General features: G+C 40.8%; 1 protein-coding gene across 1 annotated transcript in view; it reads left to right on the top strand.

The window, feature by feature from the left end:
* The window catches only part of SH3TC2 (SH3 domain and tetratricopeptide repeats 2), a 71,370-nt gene that overhangs the window by 303 nt on the left and 44,573 nt on the right, over positions 1-26,494 (top strand). Inside the window, exons 2-4 of the mRNA XM_069972330.1 lie at positions 9,030-9,155; positions 15,911-16,006; positions 21,550-21,677. Of these exons, the coding sequence (XP_069828431.1) occupies positions 9,146-9,155; positions 15,911-16,006; positions 21,550-21,677 (234 nt within the window). The 5' untranslated portion in view covers positions 9,030-9,145. The remainder of the gene's footprint in view (positions 1-9,029; positions 9,156-15,910; positions 16,007-21,549; positions 21,678-26,494) is intronic.

Raw genomic sequence — 26,494 nt, 5'->3', positions numbered from 1 at the left:
CTTGCATTGTTGCTTTTAACAGGTTTCAGATTGCTATCCAAGTTATATTTTTAGTAACAAGGTTAAACTTGTGTTTTTTCTTCAGGAAATGAATTCTTAATGGTGCTATTGCTGCTTATGCAACTGTCTTTATAATACACATTGCTGTTTATAATTCTTAGTAGCTATATGACAATCTCAAAGAAGCTATCCTGGATCAGAAAAAACATAGTTACTTTCTTCCAGAAACATTGCCATTATTGTTTCCAGTTTAATTGTTTCCATTGAAGGGAATGGAGCCGAGTTCTAATAACACACACACACACACACACACACACACACACACTCAGTGTATACAGTGTTCTATTACAAAGCAATGTGTTGCGGGCACATTGAGGGAACCACCTATAATGTCTATTGTAACTGAACTCCATTGGTCTAATGTCTGCTTTATCACAATTATAGAGAGAAATTTTCTATATTTATGATTTTATAATTTATAAGGAAACTTACAGCATCCTAACATGCTGATATAGGCTAATAGGGCATGTTAGGGTGATTACCATGTTATCTTTATTATGTGTCCCCAGTGCACCATGTTTCTGTAAAATGCATTTTTTAGTAATATGTACATTAAGGTGTTTGGGGGCATTACTTTATCCCTGGGGCACTGGAACCTAATGTGTTTGCTAGAATGGAGATAAATTGGAATAAGTCCTTCTAGATTACCCATTGATTTGAATGGGCACTGTGTAATTTCTAATTTTGCCTGTGGTGGTGCTGTAGGGCAATTAACTAATTGTTACCTGGTTGTAGCTGATCACTGATTACATAGGGCTATTACACGTAAGAAGAGATTATGTAGATCATATGGCTAGATAAGCTATTGCTATGATACTGGTAGAGGCACAGGCTTGTGACAACAGTAGTCATTTCACTGAGAAGTGGATTAGTTTTTGTATTTTGTATGCCGTGCAGTTTGCTAAGATCCATTATACAGCGTATCTTTGAAAGAACATTCTCTAGCAAGACATAGTGCCATTAAAGTGTAAGTGGAGGTTGGCCACAGCTCTATAAATACGAAGAACTGACCACATTTCATATTCAGAACCAAAACTCTCAGTAAGATGTTTTGCTGGCCTCTAATTCTTCAATAGTCTTATTGCCACCTAGCTGTTAGATATGAAATGAGAAATCAATATAAGTATCAAGCAGTAAAACACCACTCAATTCAAAGGTTCATCACTAAATGGAGGTTATAACTGGGGAGGGAATATACAGTACCTCAGTATATCTTAGTATAACTATTTAATAAATATTTTCTTAGGGCCCACGTAAACCCCGATATTACAAATCTGAATTATTTTTGGGTGCTGTGTTTTAATAAGAAGTTGGGTCTTCATGAATCTCTAGTGTTATATGGAAGCAAGCAGAGGTTAATCCTTTACACAATGTTCCATATAGAATCTAAGGGAAAACTTGTGTATGATGTTTTAAAGGACTTGTGTAGGTATCCAACAGCTGCATATGGAATACCTCTAAGTCTCTATTAAAGAGCCACTGTACAAACCATGGATGGCAGACATACAAGCAGTCAATGCATACTTTCTTGTGGCATTTTTAGTACATTTGTATGGGGATCTTTGAATGGATCCCATTTAGTTTATAGCATGTGGCGTTTCACATATACTGCTGGATCACTGGACAGGCCATAAGGAGGAACACATCTTACACAGGGCAGTTTCTAGGTCTTTTTGGCACCAGGACGAATCTTGATAAACGTGCACTAAAGTCAGTAGGTATGTGGGTTGCCCCCTGCCCCTGCTGTGCCCCCATATAGTAATAATGCCCCCTGCTGTGCCCTCCATATAGTAGTAATGCCTCCTGCTGTGCCCCACATAGTAATAATGCCCCCTGCTGTGCCTTCATATAGTAATAATGCCCCCTGCTGTGACCCATATAGTTTTTATGCCTCCTGCTGTGCCCTCTATATAGTAATAATGCCCTCTGCTGTGACCCCATATAGTAATAATGCCTCCTGCTGTGCCCTCCATATAGTAATAATGTCCCCTGCTGTGCCTCCATATGGTAATAATGCCCCCTACTGTGCCCCCTATATAGTAATAATGCCTCCTGACGTGCCCCCATGTAGTAATAATGCTCCCTGCTGTGCCCCCATATAGTAATAATGCCTCGTACTGTGCTCCCATATAGTAATAATGCCCCTGCTGTGCCCTCCATATAGTAATAATGCCTCCTGCTGTGACCCCATATAGTAATAATGCCCCCTGCTATGCCTCCATATAGTAATAATGCCCCCCTGCTGTGCCCCCATATAGTAATAATGCTCCCTGCTGTGTCCTCAACATAGTAGTAATGCCCCCGCTGTGACCCCATATAGTAACAATGCTCCCTGCTGTGCCTCCATATAGTAATTATGCCTCCTGCTTTGCCCCCATATAGTAATAATGTGCCTGCAATCCAAATAGAAATAAAATACAAACAATGGCCACTGTTTTTATGGTGTATGAACATAACCTATGAATGTAAACCCAGTCTAAGATTAAGAACAGACACAAAATTGTGTATCTGAAAAAAGACAAGATAAAACAAGATTGCAAGAAGGTACTGTATGAAAATTACCTTCATCTTCATCTCAGCATCCCCAGCCCTATGGGAACATAGCAGAAGTTAGAGTCTAAAAGTTTCCTTTTAAGCTGTTGTAAAACTTCAAAACCTACAGAAAGAATTAGTTTGCAGATTATAGGGCATGATGGGACTTGTAGTTTCATAACAAATGCAGACCACTGGATTACATACAGTATAGTATTGGTTATTTCTATTGAGCCATGTCACTTATACTGTATATTATAGGGCTGATATTTAATGCACAAAAGTTGAACAAAAATCTTCAAAAATATCAAGAGAATGCAAAGAATCTAAAAGCAGGAGTGGGAGCAAAATGTGCCATGTTGCCAGGGAACTCATTCTGCATAAACTAGACCATTTACCCTTCTTTCACAAGGCCTCCGCCATTCTGTCTCCTCCTCCAGCCTACAGATGTGCAGTGCTGTCAAAAGATGCATTGTGCAAAGGACTGGGACCTTGTTACAGCAAAGTCATGTCACTGCTCTACACCCAGGGCACTGTCATTGCTCCGCTGTTACACTGTAACAGACCCTCATACCAATGGGCTGCTGTTTGGGGATCCTCGTAGGGAAGAAAGACTTCAGGTGTCCAGGTTAGTTCACAAATAATTACATATATATATATATATATATATATATATATATATATATATATATTATATTATATTATATTATATTATATTACAACTATGAATAAACTAATATCATCACATTGATAGCTACAGCTTTTAGTGGGGTTATTCCTCCTCAGTTCTTCACCACACTACTGTTATGTAGAAAGTGAATAATGTCAAGGATAGCCTTCTACATCTGTATCTTATGACGCACCCATTTCTAGTTTTATGCTTCTACATCTTTTACAAACCCGATCTTGAAGGGTTAATTACTTTAAAGCCTTTCAGCTTTGCTTTTGAGTTTTTAAGTGATTGTTAAGTGGCGTTTCTTGGAGAGAGCTGGATTCTTCCGATCTGCTGACCTCACTGTATCTTCTCCTACAGCATTAAGGCAGGATATTAGATATTTGGCCACTTTGCCAGAACTAAAATGCTGTTGAATTCTGTTCACTGATACACATCCTATTGACTAGAACTGATTGTTACTCTCCCAGTGAGGTTTACTTCTAAGGGAAGTTTAATGGTAAAGTGCTTCTTATAAGACATCTGAGCATTGCTAGCTAGATAAATGGCTTGTTATGTAACTAAACTTGGCATGTTATACCTATTAACACTGACATTCTATCTACATCTGATAAGCTGCATAGATCATTACATGTGTTTAATGGTTTTCTAACAACCACATTTGATATGTACATAGATAAGGGATATTGGTGTAATAGTATAAAACATGAAGCTGTAAACAACTGTATACAAGATGGTAAATTGTTTTTATTTTATTTATGTTTTATTGTTTTTGCAGTTATTTCCACGATAGACTGGTTGAACTACTCTTTTTACTGTTTTATTTCATGTTCATGTATCAATAAATAGAAAATATAGTGCATCTAAAGGCCATGTTACATGGGCCGAGTATCGAGAAGGAGCGCTGCTAGGAAACTTCTCGCTATTGGTCGCACATCTCCCTTTATAAACAGGAGATGTGTGGCCAATAGCAATATGTTTAGATGGCTGCACAAACGATAAAGTGATTGTTTGTGCAGCCTGGCAGCAGGATAAACTGTGTTTTCTAAAGGCGCTGCAAAAAAGCACTGATCTTACTGATTGGTGCTTGCTTGCATTCTTGCTCTGCCCTATATTGGACTGTGTAAAAGGACCCTAATGGCCTTTTACATAGGCCAGTTATCAGTAATGAGCTTAGGAAAGCAAATTTTCCTGAAAATTGGCCAGTGTAAAAGGGCCAGTGATCAGCTGATCTTTTTGTGCACCCATATTTATTGTTATAAAACCCACTCTAAACAGGGGGTGTGCATCTGATAAAATCTTCAAAATGCCCCACAATTAAAAAGATGTCTTTTAAGTCTGTTTCCCCAGGAAATTTCAGCCTTATGGTCTTACATTTCAGAGATCAAGCCCTTTGGCACTAGTGGTAAATTAACTATTTGTGGGACTTAACTGTTTGTGGGACACTGGTGGGGAATTAAATATTTTTGCAGCACTAATGTGTAACTTTTGGAGAAATTAGCTATTTGTGGGTCACTAGTGGGGTTATTAACTGTCCGGCACTACTAGGACAATTTACTATTTTAAGGCACTAGTGACATAATTAACTAGTATATGAGAAACTATTATGGGAATATCTACTGGGGGGTAAATAATGGGGTAACTACTCTGTGGGGGCAAGTACTTTGTGGGGCAGTATAATGGGAGGTTTGTCATGGGCAGTATGTGCAGCAGTGATGTGGATGCTTACCTCCCTAAAATTTCCTTCAGACCCGGGGTAGCTTGTACAGTATTTTGGCTGCTGTGTGGGTGTTGGGTCACTTGGGCACTTGTCACAGTGGCCAGGAGTGGTGTTGGAACCAACCCCCGGACAAACAGGCTGTGTTCAAGGTTTGGATGAGTCCAATGAACACACTTGTGGTGACTGCAGGTACAGGCAGGAAATACTAGTATTAAAAGTTGTACGAACAGAGTAGAGTAGACGTCCAATGTAGCAGTGTACTCTGCCGAGATAGCGTATTTCTGAGAGAAGAAGATACTCATACTCACGTAGACATACTTTTGATCTGATCACCATTTGCTCTATAGTGTCGGGGTACCCATCCTGCTAGGGTAGCATGAGGTCCCATGTCCCTATGTTGGGTTAAGCAGTTTTTTCAAAACCTCCCAGAATAGCCATGCATCACAGTAGGATACATAGGCTTACACACTGCTTTGTCCTACTGGGGTCAGTACCTAGCCTCAGGAATACTACCCAGTGTGTTGCTGAAGGTATCCCTGGCATGGACAAAGTATTCCTCAGACTATGTCTTCTATCATGAGGGTCAAGCACTGGATGCTAGCGTTAGTTACTTGCATGAAAGAATAAGTCTCTATGTCCCTGACAAGGGTCCTGGCCTGAGCCAGGCCCTGGCTTCTCTGCAGCAGGAACATGTGCTCTGTGTTTGTCACTAAATCAACTAGAAAGACTCTCCCACCAGGGACTAGCTCTTTTTTATAGGGACACATTAGCCAGCCTGTGATTGGTGAGGCTGTGTGTGTGCAAGAGACAATAGACAAGATACAGTAGGATGAAAAGTGAGGGAAAACAAGCCTGCACCTGTGTTTGGACAAAACAAAGCAGATGACAAAAAATAGTTAACCCCTCAATCCTTCAGCTGTGCATAGTATAATATACTGTACATAAAAAATACAAAAGTGAGGGAAAAATACACCTAGTGGGGAAAAAACGACTCCTTCATCCCCTTCTGTGAAAAAATGAGTCTGTTACTTTGCCGAGGTGCAGAAGGACTTAGTGGCACACCTGTACTGGAACACTACACACATTGTTTTGTTCGTCTACCTATACTTGTCATAGCAATTTATGATATCATTTATCATAGTGCACAGTGCTGATAGACGCACATCACTCTGACAGTGCCAAGAACCCACCACTCTGAGAGTGACAGGAATGCTGCACGCCACTCTGACAGTGACAGGAACACCAACCGCTTCTCTGGAAGTGCCAGGAGTGCCACTTGCACAGAAATGGGGTAAGAAGGGGAGAGGGAACTGCCACAAGAAGAGGAAGTTAGGAGTAGAATCATGTTATTGTGTGTGTGTGTGTGTGTGTGTGTGTGTGTGTGTGTGTGTGTGTGTGTGTGTGTGTGTGTGTGTGTGTGTAAACTGCCAGGTGAGTAGAAGGATGGGTTGTGGAGAAAGAAGTGCTGCACTGTGGGGCTGGTTTACAGGTGAAGCAGTATGTGGTGTTGGGTTACTGCAGATGGAGCTTTATATATTTGGTACAGGGTGTTGTTGGGTTACTGCAGATGAAGCGTTATATATTTGGTACAGGGTGTTGTTGGGTTATTGCAAGTGAAGCAGTATATTTCTGCACTGTGGTGTTAGCTTACTAAAGGTGAAGCAATATTTATTTCTGCACTTTGGTGTTGCTGCTCTGGAATATTATGTGCACCACATCGTGGTATCTGGTGCTGCATAGTAATGTGTGTTTGTTGGTGAGGCAGCAGGGTGAGGCCCAAAAAACAAAAACTTTGAGTAGCAGTGGTCTAGACAGAGCCACAGGTGTAATGACGGGGTGACATGTGTCTGGATGGTGGACAAGAAAACTGTCGGCAGATCAAACAACCCTCAAGTAGTAGTCTGTCTGGGCCATCCAAAGTCTTATTGTCTTGTGTGCTTGCCCTCATATAACCACTGTTCTTTATGCTTCTAAATAGCTTGTCTTAAAATGTGTCATAGAGACATGTCTAGAGCTCATTAAGCTCTCACCAAGAGGTACACTACCCCAAAGTAGCCTCTGAGAGCCTTTTTTTTAATTGTACAGGAAGCACTTTCACACCTTTTAGTGGCGAGACATATTCAGACCACACCTGGAATCATTTTACTAATCTGTCAAGCTCTGACATTTCTATTTGGATGCATTTTTCTTTTTATCACTGTTAGAAAATATTCATGTGGAGCCAGTGTGGTCTATGGCCTATTTCTGACCTTTCTGTTAGTTACCCGTGGAGATCTCAGTACCTGAATGTGGACTACTATATGAAATCTGGGCCTTATACAGTCAAATAGCCCCTTACTATTTCTCCTATATTCCATATTGCACCCCATTTTTTTGGGACATCTGATAACCTGACATCTGTAAAATGATCATATTGTAATATAAGCTTTATGCTATTCCCATTTCCAAAGACAGTCCCACTAGTAGAAACAAAAGAAGGGTTAGGATGATCTTTATACAGCCCTTCTGGCTCATATCATATATTTAGGGGGTCCCTGAAGGGGTATACATAAGATTAGCTGCGGTCTGTATTACTATTCTTATAAATGATTGGAACCAATGCAGTGAGTACCAAATGCAGTGACTCTTGGGATGTGCATTACAGAGAACAGGCTAGTCTGGGCCCCTTTTCTTTTAGACACATTAGTCTCTGCCATCTGTACTGTCCTGATGGTGGCCTGACCTTCACACCCTAGGGTACTATATCCTATTATGTGCCCTGCACTTTGAACAAGATCATATTACTGCTCAATAACACTAATAACAGATGAAGTGGCGGCTGGTATGTTATCATGGTGAATTTATGCTCCTGGGAAATGTAGTAATAAAATAAGGATAAACTAATAAGAAAATTGGCATTGTATGCTGCGAAGAGCTTGCATACCATTAACATAACCATATATTTGCATTTGAAGCAGTAGTATGAATATTTATAGGGATTAGGAACTGGTTCAGGGGTTATACCTTATTCACCTAGAATGGATGTAAAGATGGGTGGACAGGTCCCAAGGGCATCTGGACTCTCTTGTCCCAATTTAATTGTTTGCACCAATATATAAGTGAACAGTATGTATTTCAGTAGGAATTACATTATAGCTTGTTATTTTTTCACTATATTCATTATTTCACATTCACAAGACATACATTTTATGCCATTGTGTCTATGATGTTTAACATAAAGAGTTATCACTTTGCTGTATTCAGACAATCTACAAGAAAGGATTTTTTTTTTTAAATATCTCTACGTATAACTGTATCCTATATGTGTATTGTATGTTTAGGGGACATCTTCATACAATCCATCCTGACTTTTCCTGCGTCTTCCCAGGAACAGGAACCTCAGGGACAATCCTACAATACAGACACAAATCTCCTGAGTGTTTGCTTCATAGATGTCAGTTTCCTGTACAATTGTTCCCCTGCATAAATAAAGCCATTAGCTAATTTTCCTCCCACAATCTGTTGAGTCCTTGTCTCTCGGAAGAGGCTGCTGAGAGTCTCTGAACTGCGTTGATTCCATGTGCGGTTGCGTTTGCTCCTGTGGTGTGTTCTGGAATTTTTGTGCATTTCTTCCTTATTCTAAAGATTCTCAGGCAGCTCTCTATGCTTTTTTCCCCCTGTTATGTAATTCTATTCTTTCTGCCACGCTTTTTCTACTGACGTATTCCTACAGTAAACAAGGCTCACCTTTTCTCAACATAGATATCTCCATGGATACTGACAAACCCCCCCCCCCCCATGTACTTGAAATACCAGCGCTGAATAGATGGGAATTGGGACAGATATAGAAGTGCAGGCTGATAAGAAAATGACAATAATTCTCAAGAACACACTTTTTGCTGCAAAGCTTAACCCTTCTACTGACATATTCCATATATATAACAAAGACACTCTGCTGCTTTTTTCAGGGTATGTCTGTATTGACTTGGAAATGGGAGATTTTGTCACTGTTACTATGTATCGACTGATGAAAGGATTCCATCTAATTTTTGCTACAATCTTCAGTGTCCTCTGCAGGTAGAGGATCTGTGGACAGCAGCGACTCAGGATTCCTGGCTGACTGGACACACTGGCAAAGCTGCAGTCCTCACAGACGAGAAGGATGTCCCGATGTGGAAACAATGGCATCAGGCAAGTAAATGTCTATTTTTGCACGTTTAGTGGGTTGGTGAATGGATGCATTGTCAGTATGGAGAGTATGATTGTATTATATGACCCTTTATTATGTAAAGAATTATAATACATGGATAGCATCAGGTATATCAAAAGGCACGTATTACCATTATTAATACCTCACATCTTCACATCACAATACCTTACATCTTCTATAGCTCTGTACATTTTACACAATAATTTATATAAAGTATTTGTGCAACTGAATAGTTTACACATTGTGCTGTAGGAGCCAGCCCTTTCCAGGTAAGCTAACAATCTGCAGTACATGTTCTGGTTGAATAGTTTAAAGCATAATTCAGCTCAAATCTTTGGTCTTGTTGCATTTTATCCCCACTATGTCCGGAGTCCAGAGTTGGAAAGCAGATAGAGGATTAACACCTTTCATACACAGTACAGAAAAAATGGTTATATCTGCAAATTACAGCCAACTATGTGAATGTGGGCCTTTAGACTCTCACCTGACAGATTATGTGTTGATTCTTTTATTCACACTGGATATAAGCCACCAGCAGAGGTATCTGGCAGTGGCTTGGTTACCTCTCCCCATTGAAAATCCATGCATACTTTCCCAGGAGGTTTGTGAGGAATAGCTGTAGTATTCCATTGACACTTATTGAAGGTATATGGGCACCTTAAGTCAAGAGAAGGGGGAGGGAATTGGAGGAGGGAACAAGATGTTTCAGTTAAAGGGGCATTACTACTAGCCTTCTTGGGGCTGCTGAAGAATGTAAAGCCAGAAACAGCTGAGACAGCTGTTTTACTTAATTTGCATAACTCCTATTGACTTTAGAGGGAGTTTCCTAAACAGTAGCAGGAGTTACAGAAACAGTTATGCTATGCTGTTTATTCCTCTCCATTTCAAGTCAGTGGGAGTTACACAATTTGCGTGAAAAAGCTGCACCAGATTTCCAATTACACTTTAGGAAAATAAAACCGTGTTTTATGGGAAAATATTATGGTTTAATATTTACGGCCCATTCCCTCATCCCGTATCCCGGATGGGGAAGCCATGTAGTGGAGTGTTTCCGGCACTTTGCGAAAACCCTGTTTGTGGCACTGTAATGAAGCAGCCACGTGGCTGTGTCATTACAGTGCAGCGGTGATTTAAACACTATCCCCGCTCTCGGCATGATTTTGATACATATCATAGCGTCCGTAATATACAAGATTTATTTTTTCAGTTTCCTCTGCATGACATTAGTAAACAGACAAAATTCATCAATAATTGTTGGTAATGTGTGCTCCTTATTGTGGTGGTGATTGGACAATTCATAAACCTGGCTGTTAGACATTAAACACAGTGAACTCTATATTGTTTGTAAAGTTAAAGGGAGCCAATTACAGAGATATAAGAGATAAAGGTACTTGCAGTGGCCAATAGTTGTGCTAACCTACCATATCTTGGTCGGCTGCTTTGGTTTCTATGTCACTCACCACGCTGACAGACAGATTGACTAGTCACAGCCCAGTCTCTGCCCCAATTCCTAGTTAGCGTAACCCACATACCAGAATAAAAGTCTGTTTTCAGGCACCTAACCAAAGCAGCTGAGAAAGATATGGTAGGAAAGAGTGTTAGCACAACTATTGGCCACTGTAAGTACCTTTATCTGTATTATTGCCATCATTGGTTCCCTTTAATATTAGAATACTTATAGGGGGGCAATTATTAAGTCCGGCGTTTTTTACGCCGGACTTATAAATGCCCCCGCAGCTCCGGCGCTACGGAGATTTATGTAGAGGCGGACTGCCTCTACATAAATCCCGTGCGCGCCGGTGCGCAGCGCCGAAAACTTACGCCAGCTGAGGACTGGAGTAGGTTTTCGGCGTACATTTGGGCGGAACGGATGGTAAATTGCGCGGACTTTGAGTCCGCGCCCTCCGTTCCGCCCACTACACGCCCCCTTTCCGCCCCCCTGGCGTACTCGGCGGAAAGTGCCGATTTGCGAATATTTTATTCGCAAATCGGCCATTTGCGAATAAAAAAATACGCAAATCAGCACTTTCCGCAAAAAATCATCCGTTCGCCGGATGATACATGTGGCCCATAGTCTTCAGCATTGGATTAAAAAAACACCTGTTGAATAAGAGTTGAGTAAGACTTTTTTCACATAAGTATCACTGAATCTATGATGAATACTATATGATGGGTCCATGTGGCTGCTCATGAGAAGCAGTGTTACCTGGCAGCAAATGTTCCTTTATTATACTTGTGTAAAACCAGCCTTATATGTATTTCCAGACTGCTGGTGGAACAGTAAGCAAGCATGAAACATTTTCACCTGAATAAGCTGTGCTGCCCTTAGGTTGTTTTTCCACTCCAATGATTTACTGTAGAAATTTCTGCCACTGAAAATTTTATACATACATTTGAATTGAGGTTGTTTTACCGGCATGCACATACTGTAGCTTTCTGCAAACCCTATATAGGTTAACAGTTCTAACACTCTCACTGCCACATAAGCATATGCTCCCTGTAATGTCCAATGAAAAAAAAAAGGAAATGCAACTAACTACACCTTGCCTTAACCTCACTTAATACATTTTACAAAATAACAGATTGTAGACTAGGGAAATGTTCATGGAGGGAGTACTGCTTGCAAATGAGATCTGAACCACAGCATCTTTGGGTATGTCACCGTATTACAATTATAATGAAGCATTCCAAGAATGGTTATTAATATGCAGTGCTTTATTCTCCTTTCAAGCATGCATGATGTAGTTACCAGGTAAGCATGTGTTGAATAAAAAAAAAAAGGAAATAAAAAAATAAAGTACAAATTCAGTTGTAAACATGTGCAGGATTCAGACAGTGAAAATAAAATTGCCTAAAATTAACTAGCTATGGTTGAGATGGGTGACGGTTACTATTTGGCCCAGTATGTCCTCTAACAATCATGAGCTACAAGGGCTACAGCAGCTGGTCTTGTCACTTTAAAGTGTACCTGTCATGACATATAACCCCCCCCCCCCCCCCGCAGCAAATATATAGTTAATGGTTGCCTTATTTATGCTGTTAGTTTACTCAGCTGCAGCAGTGCACAGGGGCGTGTACAGGGGTGTGTACAGCTGCTGGCCAATCAGCAGTCATCTTCACTGGGCCGGTCTGTGCAGAGTGGAGGAACAACTGACATCACTTCCTGTATTTGGTCTAATTTTTTGCTGTCACAAAGACAAAATGCCCGTAGTGATGGAGCCTTGAGTGTAGTTCTCCAGTAAGTGAGACACCTAGTGGCCAGTTTTATAGCAATGTACTTCATAAAGAAAACTGTAAAAAAATGCAACGTGATGTAATATATCACCTGCTCTGCTGATTTAATATTACATATTGGTAATGACAGTGCCCATTTAAGTAGTGGCAAGGTCAGATGCTACAAACAATTAAGGATGTGTCACTGCAGCCTCTAGCATTTGCAAATCACCTAACTGTGGCTTTGTGAATTTGTGAATTTCAGAACATGGTTTTGCCCTGGTGGTAATATAAGGAAAAATTGTAATCTTAAAGTGTGATGATGCCTGTAATCAGAACATTCTAAGTAGAGGCATCAAATAGGCCCATCAGGTGACATAACTGCCCATCATCTGCCCATTCACACAGGCAAAAAGATATTAGAAGAACAGCTGTTAGTCCAAACCTATAGGTTCAGGGTAGTGGAAAATTATTTAAAGTGCACAACATTTTTCAATGCCCCTTGGTGACTTATCTTGAGACCTTGTCCTCTGTAAAAATATATTTTGCATTTCATAACTCCCCCTAAACGCCATTAAATAATACATAAAGGATTCTTAGCTTAGTTAGTATCTGTCCCATAGACTTATGGTACAGAAGACAATGGGAACCCATTGTCCCTGCTGGTAGTGAAGAAGATGGTTTTATTAAATAAATAATGATGAACATTTCAAGTCAACCAAAATATACCAGGTAGAACTCTACAGAAAGGTTTTGTTTGTTATCTTTGACCCCAAGAGACTGTGCTGATTCCAGGTCTCAGAGTCTAGATAGTTTCTGTTTATTTTTCTTAACATGACGTGCAAGCAATCAAAAGCTAGTGCCATGTAAGCAGTGCAGAACAAGAGACAAAACAGGTTCTTTCTAGGACTTTTTTTGTGTTCTGGCATGTATAGAATACGGATTTATAGATGACGTGCAAACAGTTTCTCCTGAGGTCATTGATCTGAACGTTTACAGTATGAGATCTGTTTTTATGAGAAATGCATTTGTAGTGGTCTCTTTAGCTGAAATCTTATAACTGCTATTGTTTCTTCTTCTATCATTGTAAAAGAAGCATCTATATTGGACCAGTCATTTTCACTCATCATCAGTGTAGCGTTTTTTGAGGGAATCTGTCACCACGCATTCTTGTACTTCTTGCTACTGTCTTTGAAGAAGTATAGAGAACTCTTGAAGCGAGCAACTTGTTAGTCCCTGTATGAGACCTAAGAATGCCATCTACATTTTTGCAACTCAGCAGCACCTTCAGATGACCTAGGACTTAAAGGGAACCTGTCACCCCCCGTGCCGGGGTGACAGGCTCCCGACCCCCCGTTAGAGCCCCCTATACTTACCTAATCCCGCCGGGTCCCGCTTCTGGAGGTGGTCGGGTGATGAAGATCTCAGCCGCTGCAGCCCGGTGCGCGCGCTGAGAGATGAGTCCAACGCTCATAGAGAATGACGGAGCGCTGGACTCTCCTGTCATTCTCCATGGGTGTTGGACTCATCTCTCAGCGCGCGAGTCGGGCTGCAGCGGCTGAGATCTTCATCACCCGACCACCTCCAGAAGCGGGACCCGGCGGGATTAGATGAGTATAGGGGGCTCTAACGGGAGGTCGGGTTCCCTTTAATTTTTTTTTTAAAGGGGGAAAAAAATAGCAGGTACAGGTTGCTGAGGATGAAGATAAGTTTCTTACCTTTATGCTTTATACCATTTTTGGGGACTTTGTAGTTTAATCAATATGCTAATGAGGTGGTTTGGTGCACTGGGTGTGGCACTACCACCCTCAGTGCACTGATCTGCCTCACCTGCACGGCCCATTTTAATGAACATTGGGACAGCGCTCTGCAGTGACGTCACTCTCACACTCATCACTGAACAGTGCTGGATGAATATTTATAAGAAGGGGTGAGCCTGCTGGGGCTGAGGGTGGTAGTACCGCCTCCAGTGCACCAAACCATCTAATTAGCATATAGATTAAACTACAAAGTCCACAAAGACAGTGCCAAGAGTCAAGGTAAGAAACTTACATTTATCCCAGGTGCCCTATGCGCTATAGAGACATATCAGCAGGTTAGATACTTGTAACCTGCTAATAGTTTCCCTTTAAAGATTTTTCTCAAGTCACCAGCTACTAAACCATAGACACAAGAGAAAACTATGAGCCATCTAGTTACTTGTAGATATGAAAACTATTTTATGAGTTTGCTATTATACCTTTTAACGTTTTCTTATTAGTCAAAGAACAGTACTAATGTAGGATAAAGATGAGACAAGCAAATAAAGTATAATACAATCTTACTTGATATATAATGTATATATAGAGTATATATTCCTTATTAGATCCACAGATATTATTTTTTAAGACTTAATATAATTTAACTAAACTTTTGACATGTCATAGAGATGCTGTATCATACAGGTGTGTGAAACGTTTTGATGGGCTGGGATATGGATGTTCAGATCCCAACTAATCACTAGAGCAAGCTGGGAGGAGCACTCAGCTGAGCGCTTCTCCCACCAGTTCACTGCTTTCTCCATCTTGCTGTAGGAGCTTTTAGGCTACGTTCACACAGAGCAAAAGGAGCGGATTACGCAAGGAAATATTTCCGCCTGAAATCAACTGACGCTGAATTCCGAGCAGAATATAAGCAGAATGCAAGCAGAATCCCTGCGTATTCTGCTAGGAAAGTGTTCAGCTTGTAATCAGCTGTTGACAAATTCAGCGCGGAATACTCGAGGAATCCGCGCTGAATCCGCATGCATTCAGCGCTGAAATTCAGCGAGTATTTGGTGAGTAAACTAGACTATACCAGAACATATACTAGAATCCTCCTCCCCCCCCTTTTCCCCATTTCCGCGCTGATTCAGCGAGTAATTTCCGCTTGTATTACGCTTGTATTACGCTTGTATTCCGCGCTGAATCCGCGCTGAATCCGCGCTGAAACAGAAAATCAGAGCCCCATTGATTTGTATAGGCTTCCGCTAGCGGAAGAATGAACATGTTCATTCTTCTGGCGGAAAGCGGATTAGTTCAGTGCGGAAATTCCACTGTGTGAACTGCAGAGCAGAATTTCCATTCAACACAATGGAAATTAGCTCTGCACCTATTTTAACGGCTGAAATTTCAGCGCTGATTCAGCGCAGAAATTCAGCTGCTTTTGCTCAGTGGGAACGAGCCCTTATAGTAAGTCTATGGAGTTGCAACAAGTTGGGTGGAGAAGCACTCAGCTGGGCGCTTCTCAGAACTTATTCTAGCAGTCACTGGGTACCTGAACAACCAGATTCCAATACAACTTGTGATATGTCTCTTGACTTGTCAAAAGTTTTTTTTTTTTTTTATTATTAATTATCTTTTTATTTTGTATCTTAACAAATACATTGTTATTCAGAACATTTTTTTTAATTACAGTAATGCTTTAATTCGAAACACTGGTATATTTTGCAAGAATGGCTATTTCAGTTTTGTCTGAAGAATATCCATCCTTTCTGTCTCCATAGATGACCTGGAGGATTCAGAGCTAGTTTCTGTGGCAGAGGAGACCCCACTGGGGAAGGAAACTATCTCCCTGGGAGTGGGAGAAGGATATGTCACTGGTAATAACTGGTGTAAAACCAGACACATTCTTCAAATGAGTCTTTTAAGGCTCTGTGTTGCTTAAACATTGTATGATATAAGCAACAAGACTATATTATTTTACAGAAAACTAGAGTAAGCTTATTTTAATGTATGAGCATGTACAGTAAGTAAATATCTCTAAAAGCTATAGGTCTGGTGATAGTAGTTTAGTAACAGTTGCACTGTACATAGACTTCAGGTAAGTGGCTGGATAGACAAGGTGATCCAGTAGAAAAATCAATCTGGAGCCATAATCATTATATTTATCTCTATATTATTTCTAACAATAACTACTTATTGCTGACCCTAATATGTAATGTTATTGTATCTTTACATTTGTTTGCTCTAAATTGATGGACAGGTTATAAAAGTAAAGTAATAAATTATTCTAAGAGTTTTATATTCTTATTACACTCTTTAGACTATGGGTGATATTACACGGGCCGATGGGGGCCCAATAATACCTGTAAATGAGCAGCGATCTGCTAGATCGTCGCTCGTTTACTGGACCTATTACACGGCCCGATAATCGTTAAACAAGGGCTGCAGGGACATCGTTACCGATGTCCTTGCAGCCCTTGTTAAACTACATACATTACCTATCCATGCTCCAGGGCAGCTGCTGCGGTCTTCTTCTCCACGGGTCCCGCGCGCTCTAACTTCAGAGTGGCCTGCCAGCTGACAACGATTATCGTTCCGTGTAATAGTACCCTAAGTGTACATGAAGTCATTATTGATACAGTGTAACCAAAAATGGCAGATTACAGCAGTCACCATTTTGTATTAGTGGACACAATAATCAGATAGTATGTGATATACATAAAAATGTTCTTCATTCAATTACTGTCATTGTTAGGAAGGTAAGGTGCAGATAAGTGCCAATACAAGAACAATCTACATGTTAATCAGCGCTCATTGAAAAGATCCTTTACATAGGCCAAATATTGGGAGTTATTGGCCACAGGAACATTCTTGGGATTATTGGCTTCCATGCTGATGGCACATGTTACTGTCAATGGCATGTTTTCTGTCTACATAGAGGTATTATATGGACAAACAATGATCCTTAGGGCTGAACTGAAGATGTGATCAACCAACAAACAAGCTTTTGTTGGCTGATCTCCTAGTTGTTTTCACAAGGAAATAATCAATCTTTCAGCCAATAATCCAGAAAAAGGGCCTTAAATGGGGATTATAAAATAAGTGACAATATGGAAATTACTGGACATTGTTTTGGAGGAGAATTGTCTTAGCTAAGGAGAGTCTTTCTAGAAAATTGGATTATAGATTCTATTGGGACTATCTCTTTCCATATTCATTGTTAGTGCATACGGACATCATAGTGTTGCTATCTTCTTCCTCTATGAGCCTCGGCAGTGAGACTTAACAAAAAGATTTTTTTTCACCTCTGAAAGGTTTTTGCAGAACTACATATAGAAAAAAAATTAGCTTACTTAAAATGTTCTTTTCCTGGAGTCTGTAGGCAGCAGTACAATAGGTTACATGTTTTTCCATTCATTTGAATAGGCTCTGTGTAACTGTACGTATTCCCTGCAGTGACCACATACAGCTTTATTCAGCTACATGGATATCTTTTAAATTCATGTCACTTTGCTTAAAGTAAAATCTACTTTAACAACTATTCACTATTCAAATACATGTAAAGCATTGACTAATGCTGTTTCCTATATTTTTATACAGATATTCTGTCCAAATCATGTTTATCTGTGCCTTCCAAGATCAGAAAAGCAACAGAACATTCATGCTGCCTAAATCTCTCCACTATCTAAATACTATACATGAGGCTCGAAAGAAACATTTGTTTTACAATATTTTTGTTTCCCTAGCAACAGGGCACAGCTTAGAAATGATTATACATCTATAAAGCTTGTAGCTTTATACCTGAATTAAAGTGCTTATATGGGCTTGAATGCAGGATAAGAGACAATAAGAATGCTAAGGTTTAGAGCTGCATTATTTTCTCATTTTACTTGAGGAAGTCCTGATCCAGCCTCAACTCCTCTTGAGGGTGGCTGTAGAATGGTAGCAGACAACTGGCACCTGATCCTGATCTCTGTTCCTAACTACCCTGCTAGCACCAGGCATTAAGAATGGAAGCCCTCGATTTTTTGCCCACTATCCCAGATTTCTAAGCGACTGCCAATCTCGACTGCAGGGACTTCACATCAGCAGCCTATGAGGCGCTGGGCTGAGATCTTTTCCTGCATTGGATGGCAGGCAGGTGATTATATGACATCATTGTTCCTGCCTGGGAATCCTGGCTCATAGGCTACAGAGATGGGGAGCAGTAATAGAGATAGCTGAGCACGATTCTTTTTTTCTGGGCCATAATACATCACCAGACAAAGGGGGCACTGAAAAGACCTATTGTTACTGAGAGTAGAAGCACAATACTGAGTGTAAGGGCAATGTGATGCCTGGGGAGCACCAAGTGTCACCATACAGCATGGGGGGAGCACTAAGGGGCTCAGTACTGCATGGAGGAGCACTAAGGGGCACAGTACTGCATAGAGGAGCACTAAGGGGCACATTACTGCATAGAGGAGCACTAAGGGGCACAGTACTGCATGGGGGGAGCACTAAGGGGCACAGTAATGCATAGAGGAGCACTAAGGGGCACAGTACACCAGGGGGAGAACTATAAGGCCAGAGTACTAAGGGGGACACCAGTATTGAGTGGAAAGGGGACACCAGTGTTGAGTGGCAAAACTACGGCTTATTATTATTTAGCGGGGTTACTAAAGAACAAAACTATGTGGGAAGCACCAAGGGGCATTATTTCTTAGTGGGAGCACCAACTTGCATTATTATTTTGTGGGGTCCCAAGGGGAATTACAACTAAATGGGGGCATTAAACGAGATCAAGACAGACATGAGAAATTGCATATTGATGCATTTCAAGCCTCTGTGGCTTTTAGTTATGCCCACATATACATGACTTCACATTCTGTTCTGTGTGCTTATGCCATTTTGGGCTGTATGGTTTTTATATTTGAGAAATAAGAATTAGGAGTTCATTTTATTTATTGCCACCTAGGAATGTCTCTGTTCATCTCCTTCACAGGTGATCTGGCCCCTCCACTTTACCACGTGGTACACTAATTTGGAGAGTAATTTTTTACAGCATTCACCATGTAGTATAACGGTATAGTTTTTTTAGTTTGGCTTGGTATGGAAAAAACAATGCCAGATATGTGTGTTTGCATGTGTTTTTTTTTATATAAAAATGAAAAGTTATAGGAGGCATTAATTTTTTTCCTAAAGAGTCGATGGGTATTTGTTCTCTTTAGTCAGTGCCAAACAGATTGTGGCTTAGAGAATCCACAGTGCTCAAACATAACAGTAACTGTAACAGTACCAGCAGGCCATAAATTTCAGAAGCACTGCTACATCAACCACCCTGTCTATAGAAATTTACGAACTGGCTGAACAAGTAGTCCAACATGACTATGACAATTTATGACAATATGTCAATTATTGACAATTTATGTCAATGACAATTTATTCAGGCTTGCTCCTCCAGGTAATCTTCAATCACTTGGATGCAATGTAGCCATCTGCTACTCCAGTTGTTGCTTCTGCCACCATTGTTACCTCTGGCATGGAGTCTAATAATAATAATAATAATAATAGTAATAATAATTCATAATTTTTATTCATTTATATAGCGCCAACAGATTCCGCAGCACTTTACAATTCTGGGGGTACATACACAGACAAATATAGACATTACAGAGATATACATATAGTTATCCATACATGAGGAGTGAGGGCCCTGCTCGCATGCATGAGCTTACACACTATCAGGAGGGGGTGCGAGACAAAATTGCAGAGAGGCAAAGTGCTTCATTGTTCTTATGGTCCGGCCATCATTACAAATAAGGCAGTCACCAACCAATGCCTGCATGCACAGGTCTAAGTGCTTAAATGCTTGGTGTGTGTGTGTGTTTGTGTGTGGTGGTGTGTGTGTGTGTGTGTTTGTGTGTGTGTGTGTGGGGGGGGGGGTTAAGGGTAGCAGTCAAATTAGGGAACCTGGTAATTTCCCTACTCAGAAGAGGCTTTAACCAGGAAGCTCGGTGACCTGGTTGTGTTTTCCTTACCTTTATCCTGGCTACCTTTTGGAGGATCTACAAATAACCTGGTTGCACCTCTTCTGCTGAATCTGTCCTGCTGTGCCTAACAGAATTGGATTCCACAGTCAGTTTGCCATCAAGTTCCGTACCCTGGCATCAGAATTGCCATGGAACAGTGAGGCTTTGGTGATGTCTTTTTTATGAAGGGCTGTCTTGTAAAATTAAGAACCATGATTTTTCTCTTCAGCCTTTTTCACTATTGGGCAAATAATATCTGTGTCTAGAAAAAGGTCCCAGGAAAGGGAACGCACACTATACCACCATTGGATCAGACCAATAATATTTTTTCCATCACTGTACCAGAGAAGTCAATGCAATTGGGTTGAATGGCCTTATCTTAGGAAGAAGGGAAGCGTCAATTGAGCAAAGATTTGGGCAAAAAGGTAATTTGTGTGCCAACAGTCTAGTTTGTTCTGCAAAAAAAACTTCAAGGCCTTGGTAAAGGCTAGGAGAACAGTTTCACAAATTTCCAAGCAATTGCTTATAAATGTTACACATGAGTATATCACATAGATGTCAAACTCATGGTTTATTTAGTCATTTTTTCAGCATGTAAGCTTAGGCTGAGTGTTCAATACACTGGAGGCTTGACTGGCATTCCTTCACCTGTGCGGCACGTGTAACATTTATAAGGAATTCCTTGAAAACTTGTGGAACTGTATGTTGATACTACGATGAGTGGAACTCGGTTATTTAATTGAAGTAGTATATACTAGTCTTTGCATGTAGACACATCTAGGCTGGAAACTTTCTTACCAAACATATTATTGGTTCCTGCTATCATGACCTTAAAGTCTCTCAATGGCTCCTGCCTATGATTTGTGGAGATAGCATTATTTATTACCCACTACCTGCCCAATTTGAACAGTCAGTTGGACAGTTTTGTATAGTCTCCATGTATAGTCGCCAAGTTTTAAATACATTTGTTATAAAGAAAGCCCGGAAATGGCAAACAATTGTGCAAGTCTACATCTGTGATGTGTGTGTGTGTGTTTCCTATGCTGCCTAGCTAGGAGGTCACTGAACCTGCAGCAGCATCATACTGTTCACATGCATCTAGTGCTGAATATGTGGCAATTTTTTTTTTTTTTTTTGCATATATGTCCTTTGCTTTTTTTTGTGAACGAAAGCCTATTTAATTTTAGTACAAAAAGGTATACAGAACTGATTTCCAATTCTTTGGCTCTAGAGAGCCCACTGCAACCCTGTAGAGGATCCAGTGCAAGCAGAAAGCATGACATTGATAAGACTGTATAGGGGTTGTTGGTATTGTGTTAGCTCTTCAGGTATTTTGTCTGTCACAGCACAGTTACCAAGTAAACACTGCTCGTTTCCTCTCCTGTTTCTGCCCTTCCTGTTTTCTACAGAAATCTCCTTGTCCTTTTCCATCCTGCGACGCTCCACCCTGGGCCCTAATGTCCCTCTGCAGGAGGCAGCTAGGAAGACTCTTTGGGCTCTCGAAAATGATAACAAGGAAATGCTGCTGTTATTCAAGGTAGACTTATATTGTAAAGAATAATGATAATTAAACTTTATCATTGTTTTCAAATATGTTATGTTTTAACGCTTATATGACAGATGCAGATACATGCAGATCTCTAAAATTGTGGGTGTACAGTGATTCGATTTAGTAAAGAATGTGTGATGAGAGACAGATATTTTTGGTACAAACTGGACAATATAAAAATATTATACAGAAAAAAAGACAAATGTGATCAGCTCTCCTATGGCTGAAGTTGCAAACACACAAAAACACAGAGAAATGCAACAGCTCACTGCAATTGCAAGATACAGACCCAATACAGATATGAAAATCAATAAAAGCAGCCCCCAACTGCCCCAAAAAAACCTCAATAAAAATAATTTTTATAATAAAAATATTATAAGCATTTATAACATCAGCGATAGAGAATAAATAATAGAGCCTGTGATATTTCATAGGTAATATTCATGGTGTGTGTATGACACCAACTAAAGTCAATAACAAACATATTGTTTAGCCATAGTGCTCTTATACAAAAGTTATAGAGTAGTAGATGCTTGGAAGAAACTTCTAGCAGAAGTGGTTGGTAAAAAATAAGAAAAGAAATAATATAAGGGCAGACTAGATAGACCAGGTGGTCTTTTTCTGCTTTTATGTTCCTATGTTTCTAATTAATCAGATCTTGAATTGTTCTGAATCCAGGAGCCAGCACCATGTAACAGCAAGCTCAGCTGTATCCACAAGAACAAATCTTAGTCAGCATTTGGACATTTTGCACATGGCACCCTTAGTCATGGTCATCACATGTACTTACCATCTACCATGTACTTACCATGACCAAAAAACCCTGAAAACATCTGTTTAGATCCCTTTTTCTATAAACGGATCAAAAAACGCATTGTGAACCTGGCCTAAATGTTTGCTGGAAAAAAAAAGAAAGTTCTTGTGGATAGTCCCCTTATCCATAGTGCTGTTCTATGATAAAGACCTCAATTGTTTCACTTCATTACACACGAGACTTCTAAATAAAGAGGCTATACTAACTTTTGAAACTTTCAATAATTGTGTTGTAGTTTTTTAATAGTCCAACACAGCACACAAACAGGCTCAGAACTGATGTCTAACATCCATAACACTCAGGCATGCCGATCTGCTGCGGACATTTCAGGAGACACACCTCTTTCTTCCATATGTGTTTGAATTGTTGTTACTATTGAACCTGGTAGAGTAAAAAAAAAAATATTTGTAAGCCACAGTTTAATTTATTAAACTAAAAAAGGAAACTTATTGGGGGAGATTTATCAAACATGCTGTAAAGTGAAACTGGCTCAGTTGCCCCTAGCAACTAGGGATGGTCCGAACCCGCCGAGGTTCGGATGAACCCGAACGCTCGGCATCGGATTCCCGCTGTCTGCCCGCTCCGTGCAGCGGGCGGATCCAGCGGGAAGACCGCCTGGAAAAATGGGATACAGCCTATGGCTATGGCTGTATCCCATTTTTCCAGGCGGTCCTCCCGCTGGATCTGCCCGCTGCACGGAGCGGGCAGACAGTGGGAATCATTACCGAGGGTTCGGGTTCGTACGAACCCGATCCGAACGGAGTTCGGACCATCCCTACTAGCAACCAATCAGATTAAACTTTTCATTCCTCACAGACTCTATGGGAAAATGAAAGGTGGCATCTGATTGGTTGCTAGGGGCAACTGAGCCAGTTTCACTTTACACCATGTTTGATAAATCTCCCCATTGTGTAGCAATGAAGCAATTGTGTGTGTATTCTACAAAAACCCGCCATATCCAGTAAATACTAAATAAAATGTGTACATAAGCAGCAGAAATATAACTGGGTGTCACTGTCCAGCAATAAATGTTGATGGAACTGTAAAACAATTATAAGTATAGTTACAAATATCCCAGCAGAAAAAGTCTCTATTTGTTATAAAGGTGAAACAACTAAAGCTGTAAAGGAATGTCCTTTCCTCCCAGTAGCCTTTCTGTTCAGTAATACCAGAGCTGGGCTGCAGTACAGACCTTTCATTCCATTCTGTGTCATACAAAGGTCAGCAAGTGTGGGCACCTTGCCAGAAAACATTGGCCAAAGTCCATAGAGAAACTGCTAAGCAGAGTTCATAACAGTAACCAAGACAGTATTTGTTGACCTGTACTTTACCATTCATAAGTCACCATGTGCAGTAAGAAGAAAGTGACTACATTCCATCCCATAGTAGTCCATTCTTAGAAGCTATACAGGTGAGATGCAACTTGGAATCTGTATACTGTTATTGGTAATACCAGCCTGTATTCTGCCTTGCAATGGCAAGGAATGTAATGGTATAGTCCACTAAAAAGCACATTATTATAAGACATTATTGATATCCAACTATAAAGATTGCAAAATTTTCCCTCTGCTTGATATACTATAAACAGCAAGAGCAAAACATTATAGTAGTATGGTTATCACTTTATAGTGCCTTTGCATTCAGCGACAATTCTAGGTTTTCTGCTGCCTGAGGCGAAAATGGAAACTGCGCCTTCCCCCAAAAAAGACTGTATATAAACAGTGAACATATTGCATGCAGAACTATACAGCAGTAGTACCAGAAATGAATATATCACATATAGAACTGTATACGATAAGTTTACACTACATCTATTAGTACCAGTCTTAGACTCGGGTGGTGGCAGAGGGAGACCCCCTAAGGCTCCGTTCACATGGTGTAAAACTGTCCATTCTTCAGCGCAGAGAGAGGAGCCGCACAGGCCTCCCATAGACTGTCATTATGTCAGGGAGTCTGGCAGGATTCCACGGCGGAGAATTCTGCCAGTTTTGCTCTGGAGCCTAATAGTGCCAGGCTTAGAGACCCAGTAACACTGTTAACATCAGAGATCCCCTCTCCCTTATACACTGCTCCCTATGGCATCCTCCATATATATAGCCCCCATCTCACACATGCTGCTCCCTTTATACTGCCCCCTACCCAGTCACTATTCCCTCCTCTCTGTAGGTCGTCTGGTGTATGCTGTAAGTAGATTTCTCCTGTATGCTGTATGTAGATTTCTTCTATATGTTACCTGCAAGGACCTGAAGACATCATTAGGAAGGTCATTTCAGGTCCTTGCAGATAGATAATGATAGTTTGTGATATCTCTTTGGCCTCATCAGCCCTGACACATCACTTACAAAAGGCTGACGAATTTGTGCAAAATCGCAGCAATTTTACCACAATACTTGGCAAATAGGTGCAAATACAGTAATGTGAGTGATGTTCAGAGCTGTTCATAGACCCAGAACAATTTCTCATGTAGCCCCTACAGTAACTTACTGCTGCTCCTGTGTGGAAAGTGAAGAGATGACAGCAGCAGAGAGGAGGCCGATCCGTCAGGGCTCCGACCTGTGTTATTCCCCCCCTGCCCAACATGTGATGTGGGGGAGGGAGGAGCCAGCAGTCCCAGCAGAGCTCAGCAAGCAGTGCCGGCCCTGTCATTTAGGTAGGTCACACTGACTTGCGGAAATGACAGGGCAGAATTGTGCCGCCCCCTAAAGGACCCAAGAATCTGCCACCTGAGGCCGAATCCTCATTCTGCCTCATGGTAGAAACGGCCCTGTTTGCATTATTTTTATCTTTAAAAAGAGATGGCATATCGGGAGAAAATCTCACAAGAGTAAAATAGTGGCTGAATTTTCCAGTGTTTATACTGTACTTGCTGGTGTAGCTTTGGGAAATCAGCATTGGACTGTTCTATACTCATTTGGTGAGAATTTGACTTCATTTGAGCTAATTTATCAACTCATTTTGCTATTTATTTAATGTAAACATTTAAAGGGAACCTGCCACTATGAAAATGTTACCTAAGCTATCGGCATTATGGTATAGAGCAGAAGGAGCTGAGAAGATTGATAGATGAAAAATAGATGAAAAATGAAAGATTGATAGATGAAAATATTCAGTATGACTCATAATTTATTTAGTGAAATCTCTGTTTCCATGCTAAGACAGCCAGTCTAGTGTGTGACACTGTCCACTGGACTCCTTAAAGGGATACCCTGGGTAGGAGACATTTTTTAACTATGGCTGGGGAGGGGGTGGATATAAACAATGCTGTCCACTTACCTCCCCGACTCCAGTACTGAGGACCACAGCCAGCTGCTCCAGTCCCCAGTCGCTTCCTGGTTTGAGGCTGGGCTTGAGATGTGATGTTTCAGGCCCGCTCAGCCAGTTAAAGCTGTAGCGGGGCCCTGCCGCTGACTGACTAAGCAAGCCTAAAGCATAACATTTCAAATCCAGTCTCAAACCAGGAAGTGACTGGGTACTGAAGCAGCTGGATGTGGTCCTGAGCACTGGAGCCGGTAAGTTAAAGGGGTATTACGGGAAAAGTAGGAAATCGCAGGGGGCCCGACCCCTGAACCCCCCGGCCGATTCGGAACCCACCGATTCTGTTATGAATAGAGCCTCAAGTCGCCATGTGACCTGCGGCTCTATTCATTCCTATGGAGCGTTGGAAAGAGCTAAGTATGGCGGAAGAGTGTTTAAAAGTAAATTTTTCTCGGAATACCCCTTAAAGTTGACATCATTGATTAAATCCACCATCGCCCCAGCCATAGTTAAAAAAACGTCTCCCGTATGGAGTACTCCTTTAACATAGAAAGAACAGGGACTTTAACTAACATGTTACAAGTTATACTGAATCTTTTTCCACAAAGATATACATCAGTCTGCTCAGCTCTTCCTGTTCTGTAACATGATGGTTATAGCTTACATAGCATTGGCTTGGTGGCAGGTGACATGGGCCTCTATATAAATGCGATTTAAAAAAAAATATATACTGTAT

Source organism: Dendropsophus ebraccatus, chromosome 1 (genome assembly GCF_027789765.1).
Source record: "Dendropsophus ebraccatus isolate aDenEbr1 chromosome 1, aDenEbr1.pat, whole genome shotgun sequence".
NCBI classification, from domain to species: Eukaryota; Metazoa; Chordata; class Amphibia; order Anura; family Hylidae; genus Dendropsophus; species Dendropsophus ebraccatus.
The sequence above is the reverse complement of the archived record's forward strand: the minus strand, read 5'-3'. Positions and strand labels throughout refer to the sequence as shown.